General features: G+C 40.8%; 1 protein-coding gene across 1 annotated transcript in view; it reads left to right on the top strand.

The window, feature by feature from the left end:
• The first annotated feature begins 1,104 nt into the window (after window positions 1-1,104).
• Window positions 1,105-26,063, top strand: part of IGF1R (insulin like growth factor 1 receptor) — a 191,757-nt gene continuing 166,798 nt past the window's right edge. Inside the window, exon 1 of the mRNA XM_013943661.2 lies at window positions 1,105-1,439. Coding sequence (XP_013799115.1) covers window positions 1,346-1,439 — 94 coding nt within the window. The 5' untranslated portion in view covers window positions 1,105-1,345. The remainder of the gene's footprint in view (window positions 1,440-26,063) is intronic.

A 26,063-nucleotide genomic window follows, 5' to 3' on the forward strand; every position in this document is an offset into this window, starting at 1 on the left:
TTCGCGGCCAGCTCGCGGGCTTTGACCTTCAGCGGAGCGGAGCGCGGCGCGGCGCCCGGCGCGGCCCCCCCGGCTCGCACGCGCGCGGCGCCCCCGCCCCGGGCTGGGCAGAGCGAGGGGGAGGCGCGCGGCGCGCGCGCACCCGGCGGCGGAGGAGGAGGAGGAGGAGGAGGAAAGAAAAAAAAAAAAAAGAGGATTTACAAATTCGCTGGGTGGTTTTTGTTGTTGTTGTTGTTGTTGTCGTCGGCGGCCTCCCCCCCGCCCCCCCGCCCCCGGCGCGATGGCACGGCAGCGAGGAGGGATGCGAGGAGGAGCGCGCCGGGGGGAGGCGGCGGCGTGCTGAGCTGAGCTGAGCCGCGCCGCGCCACTCGCCCGGCTGCTGCTTTGTGTGTCCTGGATTCCTTCTTCTTCGTTTTTTTTTTTTTTTGGGGGGGGGGAGAGAGAAGGAGCCTGTGGCAGCGGCGCCGCGGAGAGGAAGAGGAGGAGGAGGAGTAGGGGGAAGCCTCTTCAGTTCAATTTTTTTTTTTTTTTTTTTTTGCTCCGAATTCCGCATTTCGGGTCTCTGCAGCCGCCCGGACTTGTGTGGCGGTGCTGCTGCTGCTGTTGTTGTTGTTGTGGGTGGTTTTTTTTTTTTCCCTTTTTCTTTCCCCTCCCTCGCCGAGGGGGGGCGAGGAGCCGAGGAGGGGGGGGAAGATCCCCTCGCAGCGGCTTCGTCCCTGCGCCGAAGGGGCTGCCCTGCCGTCGCGGGAAGCGCTGTTGTTGTTTTGTAATAAGACTGTCTGCCCCCCCCTCCCTTTTTCCCATTTTTTTTTCTTCTTCCCCCCCGTGCGCGCGTGTGTGTGTACTGCCTCTGCGTGCGGCGTTTGAAAATGGAGGTTGAAGATGCCGACTGCCAGCCCCGACGCGCCTCACGTTTGCTGCTGCTGTGCGCGACGGGCCGCTGCAGCCGGCGCTGAGCGGGGACGGCGGCGCCCGCCGCCCCGGAGCTCGCCCGCGCGGCGGAGGCGGCATCGCCCGGCCGCCCCTGCCCCTGCCCGCCCTGCCCGAGGGAGCTTCGGCGCGCACGCACACACGCATATATATATATATATATTTGGGTCCGGTTCCTCCAGAAGATCAACACCCAAGGACCTCGAAACCCCTTCGCTTTTCCAATCCGAAGGGTCTTTTTTTTTTTCTTCATTAATTTCTTGACGCAACGTGGATTTATTTATCCGGCCCCCCCTTTCTCATCCCTCGTTCGTATTTTTGTTTGAAGAGAACGGGGAGGGGGGAAGAAACGGAACGATTTTGGACTTTTTTTTTTTTTCTGAAAGGGGGATTTTGTCCAATTAAAAAAAGAGGAATGAAGTCTGGCGCCGGAGGAGGGTCCCTCGCCTTCTTCTGGGGGTTTCTGCTCTTCTTCGCCACACTTTGTCTGTGGCCAGCAAATGGAGAAAGTGAGTATTGTGCGTGGCGGCGAGGGGCTCCGGGGAGGGGGGTGTGTGTTTGTGTGTGAGAGAGGGTTTCTGTGAGGGCTCCCGGAGCGTGTGTGCTTGTGTGTACCTGGGGGTGTCGGCGAGGGCCTCCCGGGTGTGTGTGTCGGTTGGTCAGGGGCTCTCGGTGTTTGTGTGTGTGAGGGTGTCGGCGAGGGGCTCTCGGTGTTTGTGCGTGTGTACGAGAGGGCTTCTGTGAGGGGCTGCCGGGGTGTTGGTGTGAGGGTGTTGGCAAGGGCCTCCCGGGTGTGTTTGTGTGTGCGTCGGTCGGTGAGGAGCTCCGTGTCCGTGAGGGTGTCGGCGAGGGCCTGTCGGGGTGTGTGGCAGGGTGTTGGTGAGGGGCTCCTGGTGTGTGTGTGAGAGTGCCGGCGAGGACCTGTCGGGGTGTCGGCGTGTGTGAGGGTGTCAGCGAGGGGTTCCTGGTGTGTGTGTGATAGGGTGTGTGTGTAAAGGTGTCGACGAGGGCTTCCCGGTGCGTGCGAGGGTGCCGGCAGCCGCCCGCCTGTGGCGATGTGCGCGCTTTTCCGCCCGTTACCGACCGCGCTCCGCGGGCACGTTTGAAACGCTGCGCTTCAGCTCTGCCTCCCTGCTCGCCTTTCTGCGGAGGGAGGCCGGCTCCCGTGCACCGGGCCCCCAACTCGGGAGGGCAGCAGCGCCCATCCGCCCCCCCCCCCCGGTGTTTTCCCCACCTGATCTGAATGCGCCTTAAAGCTCCTGCAGGCTTCGACGCGGTGTTTGGACCTTCGCAGCCAGGGCTGCGAGCTGCGTAGTAAACAGCCAGGGCGGGAAGAGCCGCGCGCTCCTTCCCCGCGTGGCAGCGGCTCGGCCTCTGTCGGTGTTCGGGGGCTGTGTGAAGCCGCCCTTCCACACGCAGTGAGAAATCCTGGAAGCCCGCGTGTCCCCTTTTCCTGCCCCTTTGGTGCTGGGGAAGGGCTTCCTTCGCGCCTCCTGGGCTGCGGGGCTGAGGCGGCGTCCCGCGGTCTAAAGGTCACGGGCTTAATTTTCACGAATTTTTAGGCCCGTGCGTTACATCTGTGCGTAGACAGAAACGTTTGATGCCTGGGAGCTGTTAAACGTGATATATATGTGTATATATATATATATATATATATTTTAAAGCAGCTGTGTTTGTATCTAGATTGAAGATTTGTGCAGTCAACCTGAGAGCGTGAGCCGCTTCCTCCGTGTGCGTGGGGGGAAACGTGGCCTGTGGGGTGTGTGTATGCGTATGTATATATATATATACACATATATATATGTGTGTGTGTGCGTGGTTGCCACAGCCCCGGCCGTGTTTTTGGTGTTTTCGTGCGTTTCAAACCCGTGGCTGCCCGTGTAGGCAGGGAGATGTTAAACGAGCCTCGGAGCCCAACCGTTTTGATAACCGCTGCTTCCCTGCCTGCAGAGACAGGGGTGTTTCTCCATCTTCATGCTTTGATTTCTTTCGCTGTGCGTTTTTTTTTTTTTAACATACTACTTGAGCTGTTGTTGTGTGCCGCCTCTTTTCGAAAAGATGTCTGCTGTTGTGCAAGGCAGGGAGAAAATTTTTTCTGCTTTTAAATATAAAGGGAAAGAATTTAGGAGCTATAAAGGCTTTTCTGAAAGCAGTAGTTCCATGCTGAAAAGAAAGGGAAGTTCTTTGGATGCACTGACAATGAGGCTAACTGGGGAAAAAAATGTTTGAGCAAGAAGCGCATAGATGGAGTCCGTAATGTGTGTTGAGTAATACTGTGTTTCATTAGGCAGTGAATGCCAATTAACTCGTTGCAAATTAAGGCGCAACTCTGCCTTTTGCATTGCAGTGGCAGGGCCAGCTAGGGCTGGAGAGTTGCAATCTTTCTTCCATGAGCTGAAATTTTTGGTTAGAGCAGTTTTCAAAAGGGAAGATTAATCTTTATGTTTAAAAACAAAACCCCAGTGCCCTTCTTCAGGGCAGGGCTTAAAACAGGATTGAGTAGGTGGGAGAAAAAGAAAAGGAGGAGGTCTGGTGTATTCTTAAAATACTGAGATACACATTTAAAATTTTTTTACTTTACCTGCTACAGAACACTTTCAAATGAAAACGTTCATCCAGCTCTTGCAATAAAATAAGGCAGAACAATATGTTAGGATGTTAGCTTCCAGTTCTCTGAAGTATTTGCAGTTACCATTTAGCTAAAATAACCCAATTAAGAACCTCCCAAATGAAATATCTTCTTCTGAAGATCTAGGCATTTAAATATGAGAAGATATGCTGAAAAACTTGTCTTAGCTGAATGCTGCCTCTAATCGATTGTCTTTGTAGTTTACAGTTTAATAGCCTTTGTTTTTGCGAGTTATTGCTGAAAGAATTTTGCTTTTGGGGGGGGGGGAAATGATCTCCAAAGCAGATGTTTTGCATCTCTTCATATTCTTCTCTCTCCCCACAATAGTGGAAGGAAGATTAATCTTAATTTTTATTTGTTTTTCATATATACTGTGTCATAGCTAAAAGGCACTTCCATTTTCGGTCAAACAAGCAAGGCATTCCTAAATAGGAATACAAAGGAGTTACAACAGGAGGGGGAAAACCCATCTCTTTAATGCTAAATTATATAAAATCTGTTCATGATTAGATGACAGGAACCTCTTTAAAATGCAGGTAGCTTCAGTGGAAAGCTTCTGATTAAAAAACAATCGCTAAAAGATGCTCAGAATGTTTTGAGATTTTGTTAAAAAGGCACAAAAATAAAAATAAAACCCCCTTCATTCAGATAAAGTATGTGCTGGTGTAACAATGTATGTGGTCTGTAAAACACTAACTGCTGGAGACTGGGTTTAAGATGAAGCCTAAACTCAGTATTTCCTTGCTTAAGCATGATGGTGTTTTGATTTTTCACTCTCATGTAGTATACCTCGATAAAGGCGAGTGCCTGGAAGGGAGCGGGTTAAACATGCAGAATAAAAATAGTGTCATTAGGTCTGATAATACTTTGGAGTGATAGATATATTGATGGATCTGTTCATCTTAGTTCTGAGCTTATATATGGATATCCAGGCTATATTTTGTGTTTTCCACGCTAACAAACAGTAGTTCATGCTTTTGTGTTTGAATCTCTATCCCAGGTTGCTTAGTAAAAACCCTCATGACCTCCTGAGCGTCAGTATTATACACACCTAATTTTTACATCAGCATGTTCTTATATGCCTGGTGGTTAGAGAATATTGTTAAATGTGAGTTACATAATTCCTTCTCTATTTGAGGTTGTGAATAGAAAATGCCAGCATTAAAGGAATGGATATTAATTGGGTATGCCAGAAATAGAAGAAAAGGAATATTTTGGAAGTGATGAGAAAATGATTATGATTAGAGCCTATAGGAAGGAATGGTGAACCAGGCAGTACTTCAACTTTTTTGATTGTGTTAGATTATACCTTCAAAGTGTTTCACTACCAGAACTGGAGCAAAGGCTTGTATGACTCAGTAATTGAAAGGGTTAGGAAATGGTAATGACTTAGCTAATATGAGGCAAAATGTGTTTAAAAGGTTAGAAAGCAGAGGAACGGATATGGAAGGATGTGTAGTAGAAAACTTCAATGCTGAACCAATACTTAAGAGAGCAAAATATCGTTCTTTGTGTAAAGTGAAGGAAGTTTAACATGGTTCTTGGCAAAGTATTTAATAAATATTGTTAGAAGTGAGAGAAAGAGTCTGCAGAGAGTGAAAAGAAAAATCAATTAGTTTGAACTTTAGTTCAACAGAAGACATGAATTTTTTTGGTTTTCAAAAGGAAATTGTTGAGATTTGATGAAGTATTGTGTTAGATTTTTGTTAGTTTTTCCCTTATTAGTTATTCTTTCAAACTAATTCTAGAGTATATTTAAAGCATAACTCCAGTGATAAATATTGTTTTCATCTTAAAATAACATACAAAATCTAGTGTTTCAGTATTTGTGTGATGTTTTTTGAATCTATCTTCATTGTTAAATAATTAATTTGTGTTTGGTATATGTTACTTTGGGAGAAGTTGTTTCAAATCATACTGAGTTTTCTACTAAACTGGCATTTACTAAGATGATCTTGGAGGTGAATGTCTTTAGTAAGGAGTTTTTCTTTTTTCTTTTTTTTCCCTAAAGCATCTAACATTTAGAATTAAAATATGTTTCCGGGTTATAACTATTAGCTTTAAAGAGTGATTTCAATTCATGTTTAACTTACGCTTTTTCCTCTTCCCCAATCGGTGTTTAATTCTTTTTACTCTGATGTTGAGATAATTTTGCTGGTGATCACTGGAATTATTAATTCAGTGGGACCAGAAGAGACAGTTTTGTTAAATGATTAATTATATTGTGTATAGATTCCATCTATGTGAATTGTGGGCTGCCTCAAACTTCATTGTAGTGAGCTCTGATAGTCCTGAGCTTTGAGGCAGAGAGAAATAATACGCACAGGAAACTTGTTTTCTTCAATCTTCATGTTAGTTTTATGATCCCAAAGGGAAAACAACTTGTCTAGCTCATCATCTATGATAGTCCTAAAGTTGATAGCTTGCAAACTGTACTGAATGAAATTATTTTAAAAATTGCAGTATTCCCCCCAAACATCTATAGTTAATTTAATAAATTTCATCAGCATTATTTTACTTCCTTGAAAAGGTGTTAACTGAGAAGCAATTGCAGCTTTCTGGAACTGTTCTTTAAACTTTGATTTATAAACTTAAATACATTCTTATTTGAATTTTAGTGCAAAGCTTTCACATTTGGAAATGCTTTGTGATATTATCAAGTAGCAGCTGTTTCATATATATGTTTGTGTGTGTGCTTAGGAATGGGTAAATGGCAGTTTAGTATTATTGAGAACTATTGTGTATGTTACTAAATTAGCTGCAGTCTGAGTAACTATCTTGAGTGTCACATAATTAAAGTTATTGCACATATATAGTTTCAGTTTATTTCAGATCTTTCCGACAAAGTTGAACTTTTAAGGTTTCTGGTCTTAGGTGGTAAGGGAACATACTGCTTTTAAGAGTTCCTCTTGCAGAAAGACTCCTGGAATGCAATGATGTGTTTGAAAGGTAGAAATACTGTTTTAGTATTTTGATATATTTGACATGTATAATTTTTCTATCACTGTAAATTGTATAGACAGCTTCTTTGTGTTGGTTAGTTGCATTAGTTTTTATGATTTATGAAAGCCACTTTAAAAAGAATAGTTTCCAAATTCTTTTATTGTACCAAAGCATAACTCATCAAACAGTAGTTCATGAAGATGCATTTGTAGTTGTTAGCCAGCCTGTCTTCGTACCTTTTTTCTCTTAGCCAAGCCTTGACAGGTACAATCTGGACTGATTTCTGTAGTACTGTATTTGTCTTTTTTTTTGTGTCCAGAACTGTCTGAGACAAACTTTGAGGGCAGACAAATAATTAGCAATAGGCAATGTTCATTCATATATCTCTGAGCTCTGCAAACAGAGCTGTACCAATTCCTCAACCCCCCCAAATAGGCTACAGTTGCTTCAGGCAGGACTTCTTGTTTTTGTAAAGGAGTTTGGTAACAGTTTGTCTTATTCATTAATTAAGGAGATGCATTCCTGCAAAACTGGTGTTAGCATGGTGGTGGATTTTGAAGGTTTAACTTTCATTTATCACTGACACTTTTAATCCTCGCAAATGCTAAAAGTGAGCTGTTCGCTTAGGATTTCTTTCGAGACACCAGTTAGCTTTTTAAGTGTTGATGTTTTCCAGAAGTTGTTGTTGTAGCACTAGATTATTTAAAATTTGCTGAAAAAGAAAAATTGACATACAGCATTTTTTCTGTATTTTACAGATTGATTTGCATTTGCTTTGTTAAGTCTTAATATATATATTAAGACTTATTAAAAAAAAAAAAAAAAGGTACGTTTTAAGTCCAGACTTGTAGATAGGTTCCCTATTACTCTGTTCCTTTCTTGGTAAACTTGATGGTAAGTGCAGAAATAAGCATCTGTGTCTTTTAGTGACTCTCCAAATAGTTTTTGAGGTAGCGGAATTCTTTGATCTACCCAACTAGAGGGGACCTCCCATGCCAAAGAAGTAGTGTGATTGCTCCTGTAGAGGAATAAATCCACTTAGTAAATATTTTGGTTGAACAGCAAGTGTGTGCTCTTGTTGCAACATGAGGTCATTTTAATAATAACTTGGAGGAATAATTGACATTAAACTTGTCATTGAAGAGAAGTGCTAACAAGGTTGTGCTTTAAGAACTTCATGTATGCTGTGCTGTTGACTTAATAAAGTATGCATTATATGAATAAGAAGCTTCATTATAGCAGGAAATTGGTGAACTGTAAATGTATGTGCTTTACTGTAATAATTTGTAAAACAGGTATTGTGTCCTGCTTTTGTGGGCAATAATGTTGATAAATCACTTAGTCTGTGAAGACGTACTTTTTTGGGGTAAGTTCAATGACCCATTGATTTCATTTGCCATGTGTTGCGAGCAAGGTGCATATTATTGAAATAGCTCCGTGACCTGTCAGGGAGAGTGTTATCTGCAAACCTGTTATTGGTGCCATTACACGCTGTAAAGATATCTCTGTTTACTTGAAAGTGTGAACATCAACTTTGATCAAAACACTTTCTCTTAACAGGTGGGCTTTCTCTCTCTCTTTAAATTCTTAGCCTAGCATCCCTTCTCCCTCTGGAGAGGAGCTGTATCAAAATGCAAGAACATCAGGGAAATGCAGAAAATATTAGGGCTCTTAATGATAGCAACAAACTTTACTTGTTTTCTTGTTTGTTTGTTTATTTTTGCTGCTGGTAGGTTACTGTTTCTGATTGTTTCCAGAAGCTTTATAGTTTTTGCTTCAATGTGAAATGTTCACAAATTTGTATGCTACTCATTTAAGTTAGTTACTTATAAAATCCTATTCAAATAATGAAAGGTGTGATTGGAGTCAGGAAAGAAGAGTTTTTTGAAGTTCAGAATGCATAAAATGAATACATGCTGAAGCAGTCAAAGATCCCTTGTACTTTATCAGAGCGCAGTCTGTTTGAATGAAAGGTACTGTACCTGCTGTTAAGTTTATAAACTTGCTTTGTACAGATTACTTTTTAAATTATTCATGATGCTACATTACAAGTATATCTGACAGGTTTAAAATAAATGGCTTGATGGTAAGAGGGAGCATGCATTAATTAGAGCTGAGATAATGTGCTTTTTGAAGTATCTGTTCCATTTGTTACTAGTGGGATACTGTAGGTATCTGCAGCTGAATGTGTGATTCTTGAGCACAGATTACGTTGCTATCCTCAAATTGAATTATAGTGACAGATATATGTATATATAAAAGACAAATGAGACAAAGTGGCAGGGAGGGCTAAGATGCTTGGTTTTTATTTAGTTATATACAAATTTCTATAGGAATATGTGGAGGGTATTCATGGGATGAGGGTTCTGTAAGCACAGCAGTTGAAAGGCTGTATTAGTAGCTGTGTTGGCTGAGGGAAGGTGGGATAGCATCACATTATTTTAGTTATTCTTTCTTGTGTTAGTGCTGCTGTGGTTTTGTGAGAGGCGTTTTAGCAAGGTGGTAGGAGGTTTCCCCTTTGCTTAGTGGACCACTATATCCGATTTCCTTATGGATCATGATACTCGGTATGAGAAGTCTTCCTAATATGCATACACAGGAAAACTTTGCAAGAGCTGAATTGTTGCATTTGGAAAAGCTTGTTGATGAGGAAAGAGGATTCCAGATCGTTTGGATGCAAAAACAGCTTCTCCAAACATAAATTGATACTGTGCTGGTTTTCCCAACTTTGTAGACAGGCAGTTCATTATTTCCTCTTGGGAGGCATCTTGAAAACTTCAAACTATAATGAAAGTTTTACTTCAGCTATTTGGAGAGCAGTGGACAATAGCTAGGCTGACATGATGGTCAAATTAGTTTTACTCTGCTAGTGTTCAGGAAAATGAGGACTAGAAGCGGGCTCCTGAAGTAGTTTATAGTGTAGAAACCCTGAAATGATGTGCAGTAGAGCAGCCCTCAAAAAATAAGATGATTTTCTGGGATTGGAAGGTTGTCTTGTAGAGATGGACAGTTCAAATATTCAATTTGAATCAAACAGGTACAGCATTTTGGAGCAAAGCCCAGTGACGGCTGCTGCTGAAAACTGTCTATAACCAAGCTTTTAAAGGAGAATTGACTTGACATTCTTGAGAGGGCTTTATCCCTGGATCTCACTGGAGTTGGTTTCCTTGGTATTTGCATTGGCTTCAGCTTCGATTCCGTCTCCACTTTTTCCACAGTTGGGCCTTCTACAAATAATAGGTTTTGCTCCCCTGCCACTCCTGTCACCTCCCCTTAAGTTCTTCTGTGTGGGAGTCGTATGTACCTTTAAAGGTTTAAAAGCACATTGCAGGCACCTCACAAGAGGAGCGAGGGCACTGGCGCTGCGCTGTATGGACAAACAACTATTTGCACGGCTTAGCTGACTGAGAGTAGCATTGGGCTGTAGTGTTAAGAGTCTAAATCACACTGGAAATACCTTGTTTGTCTCATCTGCTGTGCTCTTCACCAGCGCAGAAGTTATTTTTATTGTGTTATTGTTGTGTTATTTTTGTTGGTTTCTCCTGGAGGGTTTAACGTGTGGTTAAATTGTTACTGTTGTGTTCTATACTCAGGTTTCATGGATCCCACTGGGGATTTGGTTTAATCTTCAGAATATTGATGGAGTTAAATAGTAAGGGTTGTTCTTGTTAAGCTGTTTCAGGTGGTTCTACCTGCCTCTTTGCTGGAAACTAGTGTTAAGAAGAGACCTGGTTAAGATGATGTCAGAAACTGTGTGTGTGAAAGGGTTCACAGATGGACTGGGGTGGAGAGGGGGGTCCGTTGCAATGGTGATGATGTCCGGCTGCCACAACAGGGGATTTTTAGCTGCTTCTGTCCAGTTGTTCTGTATCCCCAGCAGGTGGAAGCAGCTTGTGGTTCTGTATTGATTGTAATTACAGTCATTCGCCTTCAGTTTATTGTGGATGAAACTTTTTTTTAGATGTACATTTTTTCGGTTCCTTGCAAATACCAAATCTCCCCGGAAGTGCAGAGGGATGAACCAATAGCTGTGTTGAGGTGCACATAACTTGCTGTTAATGTGTGTCTTGTGCTCCTCTTTCTCACACAAGAGGTACTGAAATTGGGAGGAGGAAAGTTGCAAGCCAGCAGAGTATCTGAATTCATTCATGTGTAGAGGAAGATGCCAAAAGTCAAAGGATCTGTTGGTCCTATTGCTCAAATACCTTGGATATGGACCTTTCATTTTAATAGTTTGTTAGTATTCCCTGCTGCTTTTTCTGTGGCTACAGCCATGATAGAGGTCGAGTCTGTGCGGTTGTTGTTTTAAGAAAAGCATGTCTGTTGTTTCAAACCTGAGACTTGGTTTGATTGGAGATTGTGATTGAGCCTGCTTGGGTTCTGAGTCTGGGAGTGACTGAAGGTTTTGATTTTTGTTTGTCTGCTTCCTTTTTTGTTTTTGGCGCACTAATAAAATGTTGTTTGAATTTTTGTCACATTAGAGAAGGCTGAATACATGGACCAATATATTCATTAATATTGTGTCTTCACAAGAGGTCTGATATACCTATATAATAATTTAATTAGGTTGTGAGAGTCCCTTTTAAAATTGGAGCTTGTATACACTCTAACGGGTTGCTGTTCTAAAGCGTGGCCAGTGTTACGTGAATGGGCAAAGTTTCTTCTAAGTTGGTTCAGTTGTTATCCTACAGCAATAAGGCAAAGACAGAGAAATGCGTTTGATAATGCGTGTGCATGTGCATTGTGGGGGAGTTTGCCCTGGACTTCAACAGAAACACATGTGAAACGGACATCTGTTCTTACATGGTTTGTGTTTTGTGCATGTCTTTTGGTAGTTCATTGTTTGAATAAACACATTTCATTACCAGTAAGGCTTTAGTGCCAAATGCCCACTGATGAGATGTATTAGGATTTTGTTGTTTCCCAGCCTTACTGAGAAACAGCAGCTTCTCACAATTCAACACATTTGAGGAAGATTACGAAAAGAATTTGGGGTGGATCACAATCAGCACTTCAAAAGCAATAGCTTTGGAGTAACTCTGCTCTAACACAGCACAGCGCCCATGGAAAAACACTGTCATCTTAACAGATGCAGTGTTATTTTGGAGATTCCACTGTATAAATACATGGACTGTGGTTAAAATGTGATGGCAACAGATGCAATCTCTGTTCTCAATTCTTTCATCTCTTTAATATTTAAAAATATCTCACAAAGCAAAAACCATCAAGGCTGAAAATATACCTTCTGTAAACTGTTGAGGCTGTACCTTTTGGGCTTTGTTTCATTTTGGATATCTCATTGCAAATTAGACTTGGGCAGAATAAATGTGCACCTCTGTGAGGGATCCTCTGCAAGAGCCTGCTACTGACAGCTTATTCTGCAATTTGCATATGAATGGAATTATTTGTTATCAGCAATACTTAAGAAATGTCAGCAAGATTGAAGTCAGAGTTGGTTAATCTGGCAAAAAAAGTTTCCAATATTTTTCACAAAAGAAAGTGATAGTATGAGAACAAGAATTACACATTCCAGTGGCTAAGCCAGCATTGTCTGAGGATTTTCTTGGTGTTTGTGGAGTTGATATCAGTGACTTTATTTTTAAATTTGTCCAGAATACATTGCAGTGTTCGAGAGCGAGAGAATTGGAATGTGTGAATCAGATGTTGTATCACAAGGCTGCACAGTTGTGTTCACATTTGTTTTTCTTTCCAGATTTGGTTCTGTTTAAATACTGATTTGACAGGTATAAATTGAGAGCAAGGATTTTTTTTTATTTATTTTTATGAACAGCAAGAAAAACATAGCAAGATGCTGTTGTCAGTGCATTCTCCTCTGTCCACTTGTTGGATAGAAAAGCCTCAAGTTAAATACTGTAGCTGGATTTTAAAAAGGGACTGGATAATTTTGTGAGCAACAACATTGGTAGTCATGCATGCTAAAATAGGGAGTGATCACATCTCACGCTTCAGAAGCTGACAGCGTGCAAGGGTTGGGAAGAAATTGTATTCCTCCTCTGGGTGTTTGTATTTCCCTCTCCAGTTGTAAAACAGGGAGAAATGCTATCCTTGAGGGGTTGCGAAAGGACTTCATTTCATTAGTGTTTTTAAAAATGACTTCAGATACTTGCGTGACTCTCTCATCCAGATGAAGGCGTTTTCACTGGAAAGCTGTGCATTGTGAAGCATTCTAAGATTATATTCTTAGCTGAGGTATGAGAGAGGGGGTGTTGGAATCAGCTGGCTGATAAGGAGATAGTCAATATATTACACTAAAAATAAACCCCAGATCTTCACAGAAGACTGTTAAGATTACCTGGTGTCACATGCCATTAGGGAAAAAAAACAAAAGTTGAGGTTGTTTGTATGAACGTAGTTTGGCCTCCCTGGGAGGACGTGTTGTGATACCATCCATGCATTCCATATGATTTTTTTTCTTCATCCTTTCAGGAGCAATTGTGCTCACAGAAATGTGCATCTAAGTAGTATTTCTTTGCTTGTTCAGTGTGTGACCCCAAGCCTTGTTTACTGCAGTATCAAAATTCTGTTCTGACCTCAGAATGACTGTCACCGCTCATAGCGTCTAGTGCCTTGAGTTCATCTTTAACGCCCTCCCAGCCTTCCCCAGACCTAGTGAGGATATGAATCTCATTTAGCAGGGGGAAGGTGGAGAGAAGTGAATGGTGGATAGACTGAGGATACGATTGTCATACGTCCACTGATTCTGCTGGTTGGGGGAGGAACACCCCGTTTAAGGTGTCTGCTGTACCCCAGTTGGGTATGTGCCTCTCAGTTCTCCTCTCCATCAATACACAGCCTTTCTGTAGAGTCTCACGTGCTCACCACGTGGCTCCTGGGTTTGTTGGCTGAAGGAGGGCGTGCTTGCAAGGGCAGCTTTGTCGGTGTTTTGTCTGGTGCCCAGACAGCAATGAACGTCATTTTAGGCTCTGGGTCCATGGGATGCTGCGCACAGTGATAACTACTAGATGATCAGAGGATGGGAGAGTTCATCTTCCTCTTGGCTGATTTAATTAGCGAGTGACGTGAGCTCATGGAAGGACCCGGTGGGAGTCTGAAGAGATGGGATCGTGTGGTTGAGAACAGGGGTGACGGAAAAGGGAAACAAATGGTTATCTTAGCACAGTTCTCCAGCCAACAGTAGTCTGTGTGCTTTTTTTGTCTATACAGTGAAAACTTTGGTTTAAGTGACTTAGCTATGCATTGCACAGGAATCCTGTAGGAGAGGTGGAGGTGGACTGGGAGAAAAAATATTCCCTCCCAGCGCAGGGAGTATTGGGTACGCAGAGGAAAGCCCCTCTGCGTTGGCTCTGAGGCCCTGCATCCAGCAGACCTTGGTGCTGGGAAGGAGCAGCTGCAGGTGAAAGCAAGGGCGTCTTATTGAAATAACTGAGAATCTGAGCATGAGGATTAATGCGTTATTATCCAGCCCCCCCTGTCAGAGGAGCTGAGCTATTTTTGCTGAAATGTGGCAGGTTCGTTTGTTTTGCCTGGGTGCTTAATGAATATAACAGTTTTATGGAATTGAAACAGTTTTAATGCTTCTGCTGGACACTTCAGCTCTATGTAGCTTCATAACCTTCTGTTGGGAGTGTCAGACTTGCTTGAATTTGTCCAATTTGTTCTTCAAAGTTTATTACTTCATTAGTGTGAAGGCTTCACAGAGCATTATTGGCTTATTATAATTTTTTATTTTATTGAGATGGGGCGTGGGTGATTTTCATAATGACTTAAAACAGCAAGCAGGAAAAGTTTGCTTTAAACAAACAATTTTAATCTCATTTTGCATATTTTTTGGGGGTGGATTTTTTTAAATTGATTGACAGCTGTTAAAACACATTGATTGGCACATATGACCTTTAAGAAAAATGTAGCACTTTTACCAACAAATAGCATTTGGTGTTTCTACATATTCATGTAAGTAATTAGATAACTTACTTATATTTACCCAGATCCTTAATTTTCACATTTTTAAGTGACAAAATGGTAAATTATGCATTTGCTGGTAGATTACTTCTCATTTGTGTTATTTTTCTATTTGGGTGGAAATAGAATTTTAATTGAAATGCAGAAAATCTGAATTTAAAGGCTTAATTAAAACTTCTTTAAATGTGATGGACACGCATGAAATTAAAAAGAAAAATCTTCAAAAGAGAAAATAGTGTCCCTCAAAATTTTAGAGCTAATAGATCTTATCCACTATTTTACAGGTTTCTGCTCAGCATCATTTTTTTCTTTAATTTGGAATGAATTGCTCATTGAGCTGAACTATTCAAGTAAACTGAAATGAGGCACTTGCAGAAGTAGCTCTTGTTAAAATGGTAACATTTCAACAAAGGGTGGCTCCAAGAGAGCACTGAACAGTAAATTCACCAGTCCAAACTTTTTTATGCAAATTATATGCTTACTATTTTTATTTAAATTACAGTAGGCATTGGCCCTAATATATGCTGTTATAATTTCATGTTAGATTTGTAATTAAGTTTATTTTTAGAAGAATGTGTTTAAGTGGTTTATATAAAATGATTTTCTATTTTTGTAAATGAAATAATTGTTTTTTATTGACTTTTAATTTCATGCAAATGGCTTTTTTGGCTTGGAAGATATGTAAGCGGAAAGAAATCTAATGATTTGAGTCTTTTCATAATGTGAAGAATAGAAGAATCTTTGTCGCTAGCTAGGAGCACCGGTAGGCAGAGTTAACTCGTATTTAGGCACATTTAAATAGTGATGGATCTTACAGAATGCAGTACAGTGGGTTTATGTAATTTCTTTATTGATTATTTTTTCTGGTTAAGCTAAGAAACCAAATACTAACTTTGGGATTTGGGATCTGACTGGGGTATAAGAAAGATGAGCATAGTATGGTGATTTCTCAAGATGCCTGAATATTTAACAATCCATGGCAAATTTGATGGAGAAGTGAGTGTTAATTGTTTGCAAGTCAGATTTTCTGGTTTGAATTTGGCCTTGCTATCGTGTCTCTTCACAGATGAAATTTAAGTCTGAGGGGAGTTGAATGATGAATCGTTGTTGAGTTAGTAAAATCACGATTGATCTCCCTTTCTTGTTGATTCCAAAATTACTCAAGTATGAAAGCTGAGAATGAGTGATGACTTCTTGGAGGGGAGTTTGTGGGTAGAATATGGAAGTGACTTGATCTAAAGTAATTCAGTGCTGTCCTGGTTGTTAGTAGAATAAGGTCTACAGTGAGAACAGGTGTGTGTCTGCGATTGAAGGCTTTTAAGAAAGCGTGATAGTTTAGCTAGTTGAGTTTCCTAGACTTAAGAAGTAATGATGGTCCAGCACTGCAAAATATGCTCTTTCAGCAAGGTAAATGGAGGAGGGAAAAGAGGTTTCTTATGTGGCTACTAGCAGAAGTTTTATCTTAAACTTTTCATCTTTTAAGTACTGGAGATATTTTCTGATAGACCCATGTTTCTGTCACTTAGCTCAGAAGATCTTTTCTTGAAATCCTTTTGCTCCCAGCTACTGTTTCCTGGCAGTCTCCTGCTCTTCTGCAGCATGACTACAGGTGACTTCCATGAATATGAGATTGCACAATGATGGAGAATGGTATATATGGATAGCAATTTTCCATGATGGAGAAAACCTTCCATACCTCAGTTATTGTTTGTGATGAACTTTTGATGAATCTTTGGTCGTGTCATTTTGCAGCTTCTCTTCTTTTTTTCTCAGTGAGATAGGATTGATGCTGTTTTGAGAGGTACCAATTAAAAACATTGTGATTAAAAACATTGTGAAACATTGTGTAGCATATGCAGGTAAGTATTTTTTTTTCTTCTGGAACTTACTGTTAGCAAAACATTTTTTTTGTTAGGAACTATTAAGTTATGCTACTAGACTCTGCCCACGTTGCATATGTGAGAGTAAATTCTGCTGAAAGGGGATTTGTTGAAAGAAATTAAAGGGAGGGTGTATACTGCTCTGAGTTATATTTGGAAATAAGCTATAAAGAAGCCCTGAAGTGATTCAAGAAGAGAAAACTTAATTAGTTCACTGAACGAGTGAGAGGAGATAGGAGGTAAGGCTTTGCTTCTCTTCTGCTTATTGCTCCCCTCACAAAATTCTGATTTTATGGAATTTTTCTAAAGTGGTAATTTAGAAGGCTAAATAAGAATTTGTATTCTGTCTTGTGACTATTCAGATGATCTTCAATACGCTGAAATTCGTCATGGACGTACATTCTGATATACTGTGCTAAGGCAGGAACAAAGAACTAGGAGGAGGAGAAATATACTTTTTTTTCTTTTGGGGGGGGGGGGAAGTGTATATGTGTTTTTTCCAATGCTGACTCTTCTTGGATTGCAGAAGACTGAGAAGGAGAGGAAAAGAGATGGTTGATCTTCCTATCTGAGGAGAGCTTGGTTTTCAAATTGATAAACAAAACAGGAAAAATCTGCCATATTTTTGGAGAGCCAAGTGTGCAGTTTCCACATTTAGAAAAGCTGAATCAGTTGGTCTGGCTTTTGCAAGGGAACAGCTAGAGAAGTAAGTTATTCTGAGAGGGTGTAAAGATTCTTCTCTAGAAAAAGTTGAGCAAACATAAAGTACTCAGTTGCATGGCTGAAATTTGATGAAGCATGGAAAGTGCACTGGTTTTCTGAGAAGTTTGCCTGTTTCTTCAGGGTGTTGTGAATTTGGAAGCAAGAGTTGCCCCACAGAAGAGAGATGTCTCAGTCTCAGTGAGAGCTGTAGGAGCTGAAAGAGAGTCTTAGTAGTAGTGAGCAGTTCTCAAAGCTTTCACTTATGGAGAATCTTTAAGTTACTTGAAGTCACACCTTGGTATCTTGTCTTGTAAGATCTGTGTTGCTATGTCCCAGTATAAAAGCACTTTGTTAAAACAATTATGTTTGCTTTTTTTTTTTTTTTAATACTTGTGTTTTGGAGATTCAATATGACCAGTTATCCTTTGAAATGACAAAGAAGCCTGTTGTGCTGACAAAGTAGAATATATTAGGAAGTGGTGCTTTGTATCCTCTCAAGAGTAATGTGTTTTTGTTTTTTCTTAATCAGCAGGATGTTCTCCTGTAAGTCAGATATCTTAGTTGTTTTTCCGATCTGTATCGGAGAAGAGCAAAGGGAAAAATGTCAAAGGAATAGAATATCTTTAGATGTTTATAATAGCAGAAAACCTGTAGCACTATATTTCTGTTTTAGTAAAGCTACTGGTAATGGCCACTGTTAGCATTGGGCACTTTGTTTTTATGTTTGTGTGTTTCAAAAGGAAAAAAAAGTCTTGACTCTTCAGAAGATTAAAGCATAACATGCTGAAAATACTGTAGAGCATAAGGGATATAATTAACCCTCCCCCCCAAGCTCAGTCTGAATTTTCAGAAGTTTTAGGCTTTTTGCATTGCCTTCTGAAACTTGACTTGCCAGTTCACTGAAGTAAAGATTTTTAATCTGACAATCTGAGCATCAAACCTCTTCCTCCTCTCTGCATCCCCTCCTCCTCCCTCCCCATTTCCTGATCTGCAGTTTCCAAATTTGTAATAGGTCTAATGCTGATTGACTTTTTTTGTTACTTAAAAGCAGCCATTGAAGAGAGAGAAGTCTGTGCTTCCTGCCACTCTTGCTCAAGGCTATAGAGAGGAGTATATCTTGGAAGGTTAGGCACTTGTTCAGGCCTTTCAGGGGGATTCTTAAAAGATGCTTTGCTTTTGATGCAGAAGTCCTTGAAAGGACTAATAGCCAGTACAAGCAGGCTGTGGCTTATTGCATGAACAAAACCACTTGCTATGGTCGTGAAATATTTTGCTTTAGTGACCAGGTGCTCAGGTGGCGTAAATCTGTTCTGAACTGTTTCTCTCGAAATAGTTTTGGTACCATTCAGCAGAAAGGGGGTGAAAGGGGATGGAACCTGAAATGCTTCCAACTTTTTTACCCCCCATTTTGTTACTCTTTGAAGAGTTTAAATTAATGTGAGAAAGTGTCTGTCTGTAGTCCCCAGTGGGTCAAATAGAGGTTGGGATAAAAATATGTATCTGTATGTGTATTGTTATATTGTTCATCATCTGGCAAGTAATTTCTTGGCAGCTGGGTTATCAGGTTTGATGTTTTCCACTTCATTTATAACTTTTGGTGGAGTTTTGCTGCTGGCTCTGTGCGAAGACCTTGGAGCCTGCTTCTTGTTCTTGGACTGAAATCTTCATTGTTTCCTTTTGACCAGACTATTCTTTCAGATAAAATGTCATCCTTTGGACTGGCTAATAGGACTGGAGCTCACTTGACCTGCTAGCTCACCAGCTACTCTCTCTTTTTGTAAAAATACTTTAATGGGAAATTAACTGCTTCCAAAGACTCATTCCTGTCTCCCTCTCACCTTCTCGCGGCATAGGTGTGTACGTATGCACGCCAAACCAAAGGTTACCTCCCAGTCTGTTTCATTTGATTTTTAATTCTTTGTTATTATCTGTCCCATTGTAAACTTCTTCAAGTAGAGTCTGTTCTGTGTTGCATTTTAAATAGGATCACTGACCTAAGTATTAATTTATTTTACTTATTTTCTTTTTTTTCCTGAATGAATTGTTGTCTTTGGGATTTTTGGACTAATTTGGCCAGAAAGGTCAAATTATTAGCTGTGCTGCAAGCAAGATCATTCTGAACTTGGCAACGTAACTAAAGTGATGCCACTTCAGCATGTAGAAGTTTCATTTTGATTCCTGTGCTGCCTTTTATTTTCCTCTTTTAGATACCTAAAGCTAAGTTAAATCAATTGAAATTAAGGCATGACTCTTCAGTGGTGTTTGCAGGATAGAATTCTCCTGCGTCCTCCACACCAAATGCAGGTGGGAAATGTGTCTGGGTGTTGACTTCCTAGTTCATAGCTCTGTGTCTCAACTAAAGTGGCTGATGGACGTGGGCTTTTGTGAAGATGCTGGCCTGCACTGGAGCAGCTGGGACACTAACACGTGTGACTTGGTACCAGTCCTAATGAAAGGAGGCACAAATTATTTTAAACTGTGACAGCTGTTGGCTGTGTCAAGGTGAGTCAGTGTCTTGGGTAAGAAGGGGGAAAAGAGAGCCAAAAGGAAGGGCAGATAGATCTCTTCTGACAGTCTGACCGTGGGAAGGGAAGAATAGGATGGAGACAAGTCTGTTTTTACTATCCACAAAAAACACCAGAGATGAGAAATGAATGTTGCTGTGGTGCTGTCCAGTGCAGTCATTCCAGTCACTGGGGGACTCCCTTTTATGGGTACTTGCCTTTTCCGAAGTGGACCAGAAATTTTTCCATTGCCGACTCTGCGCGACCTTTCACAGCTTGGGGCAGTACGCAAGCTCAAGGCGTTCTGTCTGTGCCCTGAATTGCTGTTTAACTGTGCCCGAAGTTAAGGGGACTAATTCCTGCCTTCTGAATCTGAAGTTGAATGAAGTTGGCATGTGGTAAAGCAAAGCAGTCCACTCAGATGTGTTTTCTTAACATGGAACCAACTAGCTGTCCACAAATACAGTGGTTTTCTTTCACAACAGCAACTAGAGGCCAGTAGAGCTGTCAGACAAGTGAAGTGAGGCCAAGGACTGTCCGTCAGTCTGCTGTGTTCTCCAAATGATTTTGCCTTCAAGCTAGCTATCTTTGGCAGTTGAAAACTTAGCTTTATTTTTTTTTTTGGTCTTCCTGTTCAGATCCTTTTTACTTATGCTATTTTTTTTTAATATTCGTTTAATTTTTCTCTGTCAGACTGGACTTGCTTCAAAATTTTGCTGTACAGCTGTGTTCAAACGTGTGTGTGTGGCACTGTTACCCAATGCAGTTATGCCATCGAACATGCCCCCCTCCCACCCCTGCAGGTGCAGTTTATGTTGGCAGGAGCTGTTTGGCTGGTGTGATTTAACGTTGTTTGGGCAGGCAGCTCGTAACTACAGGCAGAAGAGGTCTTTGCTGGGGTTTGCCATAGTGGCACGTCCTTTGCAGTGGAGGTCAGGTTCTTGCTTCACCTTACGGGGTCAGCAACTAGTTTTGCTATGGTGTTTTTCCCCCCACCCCCTTCTCGGAAATACAAAACTGGTTTGGCGATTGCAGAGCTTGGTAAATCCTTTCTTGTGCTTGAAGGAAACAGTCTTTCCAAAACTCTGTTGAATTTAAAGTAATCTGAATCCAGCGAGACGCTTCCTTTGATGCAATCTTGTATTTTAATCCTGAGCTCCTGTGAGCAGTTTCTGCCCATATGATGACAGCTTCCTTCGTGTCAAGGGACGGGTGTACTTACTTCTGGTGTTGGTCCTTCAGTTTGAGAGTTGGTAGCTGCTGAACATCAGTCATATTTCTTGTACTTTTCTGTGCTTCTTGCACAACTGAGAGTGGTTTTATTAATTGTTACTTGTGGTAAAAAGTTCCAGAATGCACTGAAACTAAAGAATGTTGTCCACGTTTATGTATTTAAGAATGTATTACAGGTTTCATGTGATTGCCATCTTTCTTTTGGTTCCTTTTTCTGTCTAGCTCTGCCTCTCATTTGTTGCAGTGGATAAAGTTCATTGTTTAAAGTAATTTTTAATTTAAGTTCTTTAAAGCAAGATATTTCTTATCATAGTTTAATTATAAATATACTTACTACAACCCAATAATTTAAATATTAAATGGTAGACACTTGTTAACAAAGCTAAAGTCAGACCACTTTGAAGAAATTTGCTTGCTAAACACTTGGAACCACAGTCTGTTGAAGTGCTAAACCAGCTTTTGACAACAGTAGCCCTCTCTGCGTATATTTAGAGAGGATTTTTTTTATTTTAATTCAGTCAATTGGGTCACATCAGTTAATTAGCTCTCTTGCAGTTGAAAAAATTGCTTGAGTTCAAAAATATGGGAAGTTTCCCCCCCCATCAGTAGATGAAAACTGATTTTTTTTTTGAGAGGATGAGATCTACTTCCAACATAATGATTTTTCCAGTAATTGTATTCTTCAATAATCAGCTCAGGCTATAACTAAGAAAACATTTTTGGGTCCACGTTTGCACTTGCTTTCTAGTGAACAGAACAATTTTAACCTCGAAGTTAACTTTAAAGGTAGTTTTAAAATTCCTTTTCCAAGTTGAAGTCTTCCTTTTGTGTGTTTTCTTTTGCAGATCTCCAGCATAAAAAATAAAATGTCTATTTTAAAAAAAGGAAAAGGTTCCTCACTTAGCACTGACTGCTTTCTCTGATTTTTAATTTTGTATTGTTCTGAATAAATGAAAAGCTGTATAATTGGTTAAAGGTGTATAATATTGAGTAAATTCTTCTGGTTCAGCAGAAGTGCCAATTGACTGTAAAGAGCATAGTAACAAATCAGTGTAATTTGAATAGCTAGCAATTCCTAATAAACTTAAAAAAAAAAAAAAGAAGAAAAGAAAAAACCCAACAACCTGAAATATAAACACAAAATGAAGTTGTTAATTTTCATCTTGCATCAGAGTATTATGATTATGTACTTAAGTGACAACTGAAATTTCGTAATTAAATCGCATTAGTTAAAGCTAGTCAACTGTTCTGTTTTCTTAGTTGATTGCTTCTTCCTCCTTGAGATTACCCATCTTTCTTTTTCTGGCTCAAGTTTCTTCTTATTTCTCATGTGACCTGCTTCATGACCAGAAATAATACCAGGATGCTAGCAAAACTCTGCTTAAGGATTTGTTCTCCAGCTGTATCTTTGGCTATGAGCGGGTTGCCTATACAAGGTACAGGGTAAAAAATACCATGAAGACACTCCTTGAACCTGGAGATCTCCCTCTCAAAGAAGCTTGGCCTTGATTTGTGTTCTGGAATGAGAGTGTGAACTGCAGAGCCCAGCAAGGGAGGTGCCTGAAGTTGGGAGTGTCTCAAGCACCCAGGAGTTTTCATATTGCTGTTTGGTTTGGCTTTAAGTCCCTTCTCCCATAATTTATTGTACCCCTTTCTTCCCACACTCTTCCCCTCTCTCCTCCCAAGGTTTGGTTCAGAAGGGGAGCAGAATAGATAATCCCTCATGATGGGTTGCTGAGCAAAATGTGCCACGACTGTATTTCTCTAACCCAGTTGGACCCAGTCTTTTCTCCGGGGTGGATGTTAGAAATGCAGTAGGGCAACCTTTTGCAACCCAGGCTCCCCAGAGGTACCTGCCAGATGGTGAATAATAATTCTCCTGTTTGTTCTGGCCTTCCTGTTCTCTTTGAATAAAATAACACTTTAGCGTCCTTGTGAGAATAATTGCAGTTGCCATGCAATAGAATTCAAAAAAGGTAGTCTGATTAAATACCTAAGCACTTTGTTAATCGGAATTGTAATATGCATCTTTCCCTGTGGCTATAGGCAGTGTCTAAAAACTGCATGGGGTTGGAAATTCGCTGTCTTGGGCAGTACACAAATGTAAAATAGGCAGCATGGGTGAAATGTCGCCTTGAACTTAAAAGCCAAATGTGGACAAGTGACTGGGAGTAACCCACTGGTGTTTTTGTGTGTGTGTTTTTCCCTCCTCTAAACACCTTGTTTAAATTTTTCATATAGGTTATTTTCACCATTTTATGGTCAAAGTCAATTAATTGTTGAACAGGTCTGCACAGATAAGATATGCTGAGAATCCTACGCTTCTGCCTGAAAGCTGCCCTCCTGAGGAATTAAAACTCTGGAGTTCTGGTAGTTAATAATGTCTAAAAGTGTTCTAGTTTTCCCAGATGAACCATTTTTATCTTGCTGCTTCTCACTTGTGTGCATTAAGGGTATTTTGTTTGTGGCCAGACTTGGCTTGACTGGTATCTCAGAGTTTTGCTAGTTATCATGCTGTGACTCTTCTGCAGCAATATAGTATAAAGGTAACTTTTGTTGGTTAGGCTGTTTTTGTGATACTAAAACTTAAGTCAAAAGTGGCCAGCTGACCTGCAAAATGAGTTCATATAGGAATTCCTCCGGGTATAGCTATATTGGTTTATATTTGCCTTAAGTTTTGTTCTGATGCAGCTTTTCTTCTTGTGATAAGCCCTGAACTACTAGTCACCTCGTGTCTGGTGCCAACCCACATGTTTCACCTTGCATTTGGAAAGGAAGGTTCTTTTTCCAATCTAGTTAGCTCATGACTGGAAAGCCCCACAGCACCTGTGTATATGTAATTCAATACCTTTAAAGCCCTTGTCAGGGATGTGAATTGGTCATATTTTAACTGCCTTGAGAAAGCAGGTTACGGCATGAGCTATGTGATTTTTAAGCTATGTAGCTGCCATGTGGGTGAGGGTTCCCTGTTTAAGTTTGAAAGCAGTATCTTCTGTGCAGTTACATGCTTTTCTAACTTAAATCTCTGTTCAAGGCGAGATTTGGGGTTAATGGAAATCTTAGTTTGATTTACTAAAACAGAAACATTACTGTGGAAGACCAGAGGATGTTGAATTTGTTTTGTCAGGCAAAGGATTGTTAGCACAGGATAGTAGGGTCAAGTCTCATATATCATTAAGAGTAATCATACCAGATTTCTCATTTCTCTATGAATTCCTATGGATCTAACTATAACTTCACAATGACTCTAAGTCCTGTTGCTGACCATTAGAAGATGGATGCCATTTTATATTATAATACTCTGTTGGCAGTTTTCTTCTGATGAACTCAAAATAGTCTGGCCTTGTTGGCCAGGCTCTTCAATTAAAAAAGAAGAAGGAGAAGAAAAAAAGCTCAAAATACTTTGAGGAGTGGCGGGTTTCCTAGATTAGTGCCGGATGGCAACTCATCAGGCAGCTAAAAGCATAGTGAAGTCTCCATAAATGTGGGTTGCAGAGCCCAGCCGCATGCTGATTTTTCACTCTGGAAGAATTGGCTGCTTGTCCCTGCAACCTAAGAGTACATCCCATAGGTTTCTGTCAGCCAGTTGCTGAGTCACTTGGATGTGTAGACAACTGTTTTTAAAAAAAATAAATAAAATCATACATACAATGATTTTTTTTTTAAAGGTGGAGAAGAACAGTCCCCAAGAGAGACAATTTATGTTAAGCTCTATTGTCATCACAGACTGTGAAACAAATTCTGTGTTATTAACAGCTTGTGATCTTAGTCTTCCATTTTTGCTTTAGCAGGCATTAGACTGCAGCTACTGGCATAGAGTTTAAACGTTATTATCACAGTTGAAAAAAAAAATCCCTTTCATGGTTGTTGGTCGTAATATGCCACCTACTCACTTCTACGTTATGTATTTTCTATAGAATGGCATGCTCTTGTTTTGTGGTGCTGTCAGAAAAGTGATTCTGCAGGGTAAGAAACTGTGCAGAGTTTTGAAGTCTGTCTTTATGCCCATGAGGATTAAACTTGTCTTTAAGGATCTGGGCTTTACCTGCTTCCTTATGAGGAATTTTTCTTTGACTTCTGCAGTTCTCTCACAAGCTGATAAACTTGACCATATTCCATTTTAGGCTGTGGATCTGAAGTGCTGCGAGATAGAGCTTGTGGGAATTATTCTGGATTTCCTTTCAGCTGGTGCTTCGAACCCTTTTTCTTCCCCTGGAATACACAAAAACATCTCACCAGAGCTTGGGGTGTTCAGGGGGCTCAGACAACGGCTCTCAATGTTCGATATATGCCGGGCAGTAATGAGTGAGGAATTTACTGTAGACCTGATCTTCTGTTAGCTTTTAGGTCTTTTTTTGTCTGTGGCTGAGGCAGGTCAGAGAATCTTGCAGGCATTTTCTAACCTGAGATCCACAGATCAGTGAGTTAAGGGTTTGGTGCTACTTTTACTTGGTGGATAGCCAGCTGTTCTGGGGTGATGATACAAGCTCATCCATTTAAATGTTAATAGTTCTGCAATACCTTCTTCCATTTTTGCTCCGTGTACCCATGAGAACAAACAAAAATCCACTGCCAACTGAGCCACTCACTCATGTTTATGCTATTTCAGTAGTAGGAGCTAACAGATGCGGCTTCAGAGGAACCCCTGAGGGATGTGGTGGGTCAGTGCAGTCTCAGTGAGAGGATTAATTTGGAGATGACTTTGTCATGAGGGTGCTTTCACGTGAGCTAGGCTAAATCTAGACCCACTTGCTCTGTTGAGCTCTGTAGAGAAGACATCAATCAATTATTCAATTCATTTTATTATCTCCCTGTTTGCTAAGCTGCTGTTTCCCTTGACATTTGAAGCAAAACGTTGGCAGACAAAGCAAGTGAGATGAGGGACAGAAATGTTATTTATTCTGAAAATATTTTTTTTGTGTAAGCTTCGGGGAAGTTGGAAGAAGTTCATGGAGAGCAGCAATGCCAGAGATACCTTTAGCCAATGACAGTTGCAATTTCAAGAGGAAAAAGGCAAAGCTGGTTTGAGTTCCTGGTGTGGGTGGTAGTCCTTCTCTGTGGTGTTCTTGAGTGTTTTGTTCTGGTCAGGTTGCTAACACAGTGGTCCTTGGATCGGGAATACATAGCAGAGTGGTAAAAGAGTTAAAGCAGAACATATGTGTTTTTCTAAGGGCTATGGTAGGTGATAAAAGCACGCATAGAGAAGGAGAATCCAGTCTCTCTTTAGCTATTTGGGTCAAATTGGTCATTCCCTTGTGACACCACTTTTTCCTTCCAAATCTAGGGGAGAGGATTTCTGTA

Source organism: Apteryx mantelli, chromosome 15 (assembly GCF_036417845.1).
Source record: "Apteryx mantelli isolate bAptMan1 chromosome 15, bAptMan1.hap1, whole genome shotgun sequence".
Lineage (NCBI taxonomy): Eukaryota > Metazoa > Chordata > Aves > Apterygiformes > Apterygidae > Apteryx > Apteryx mantelli.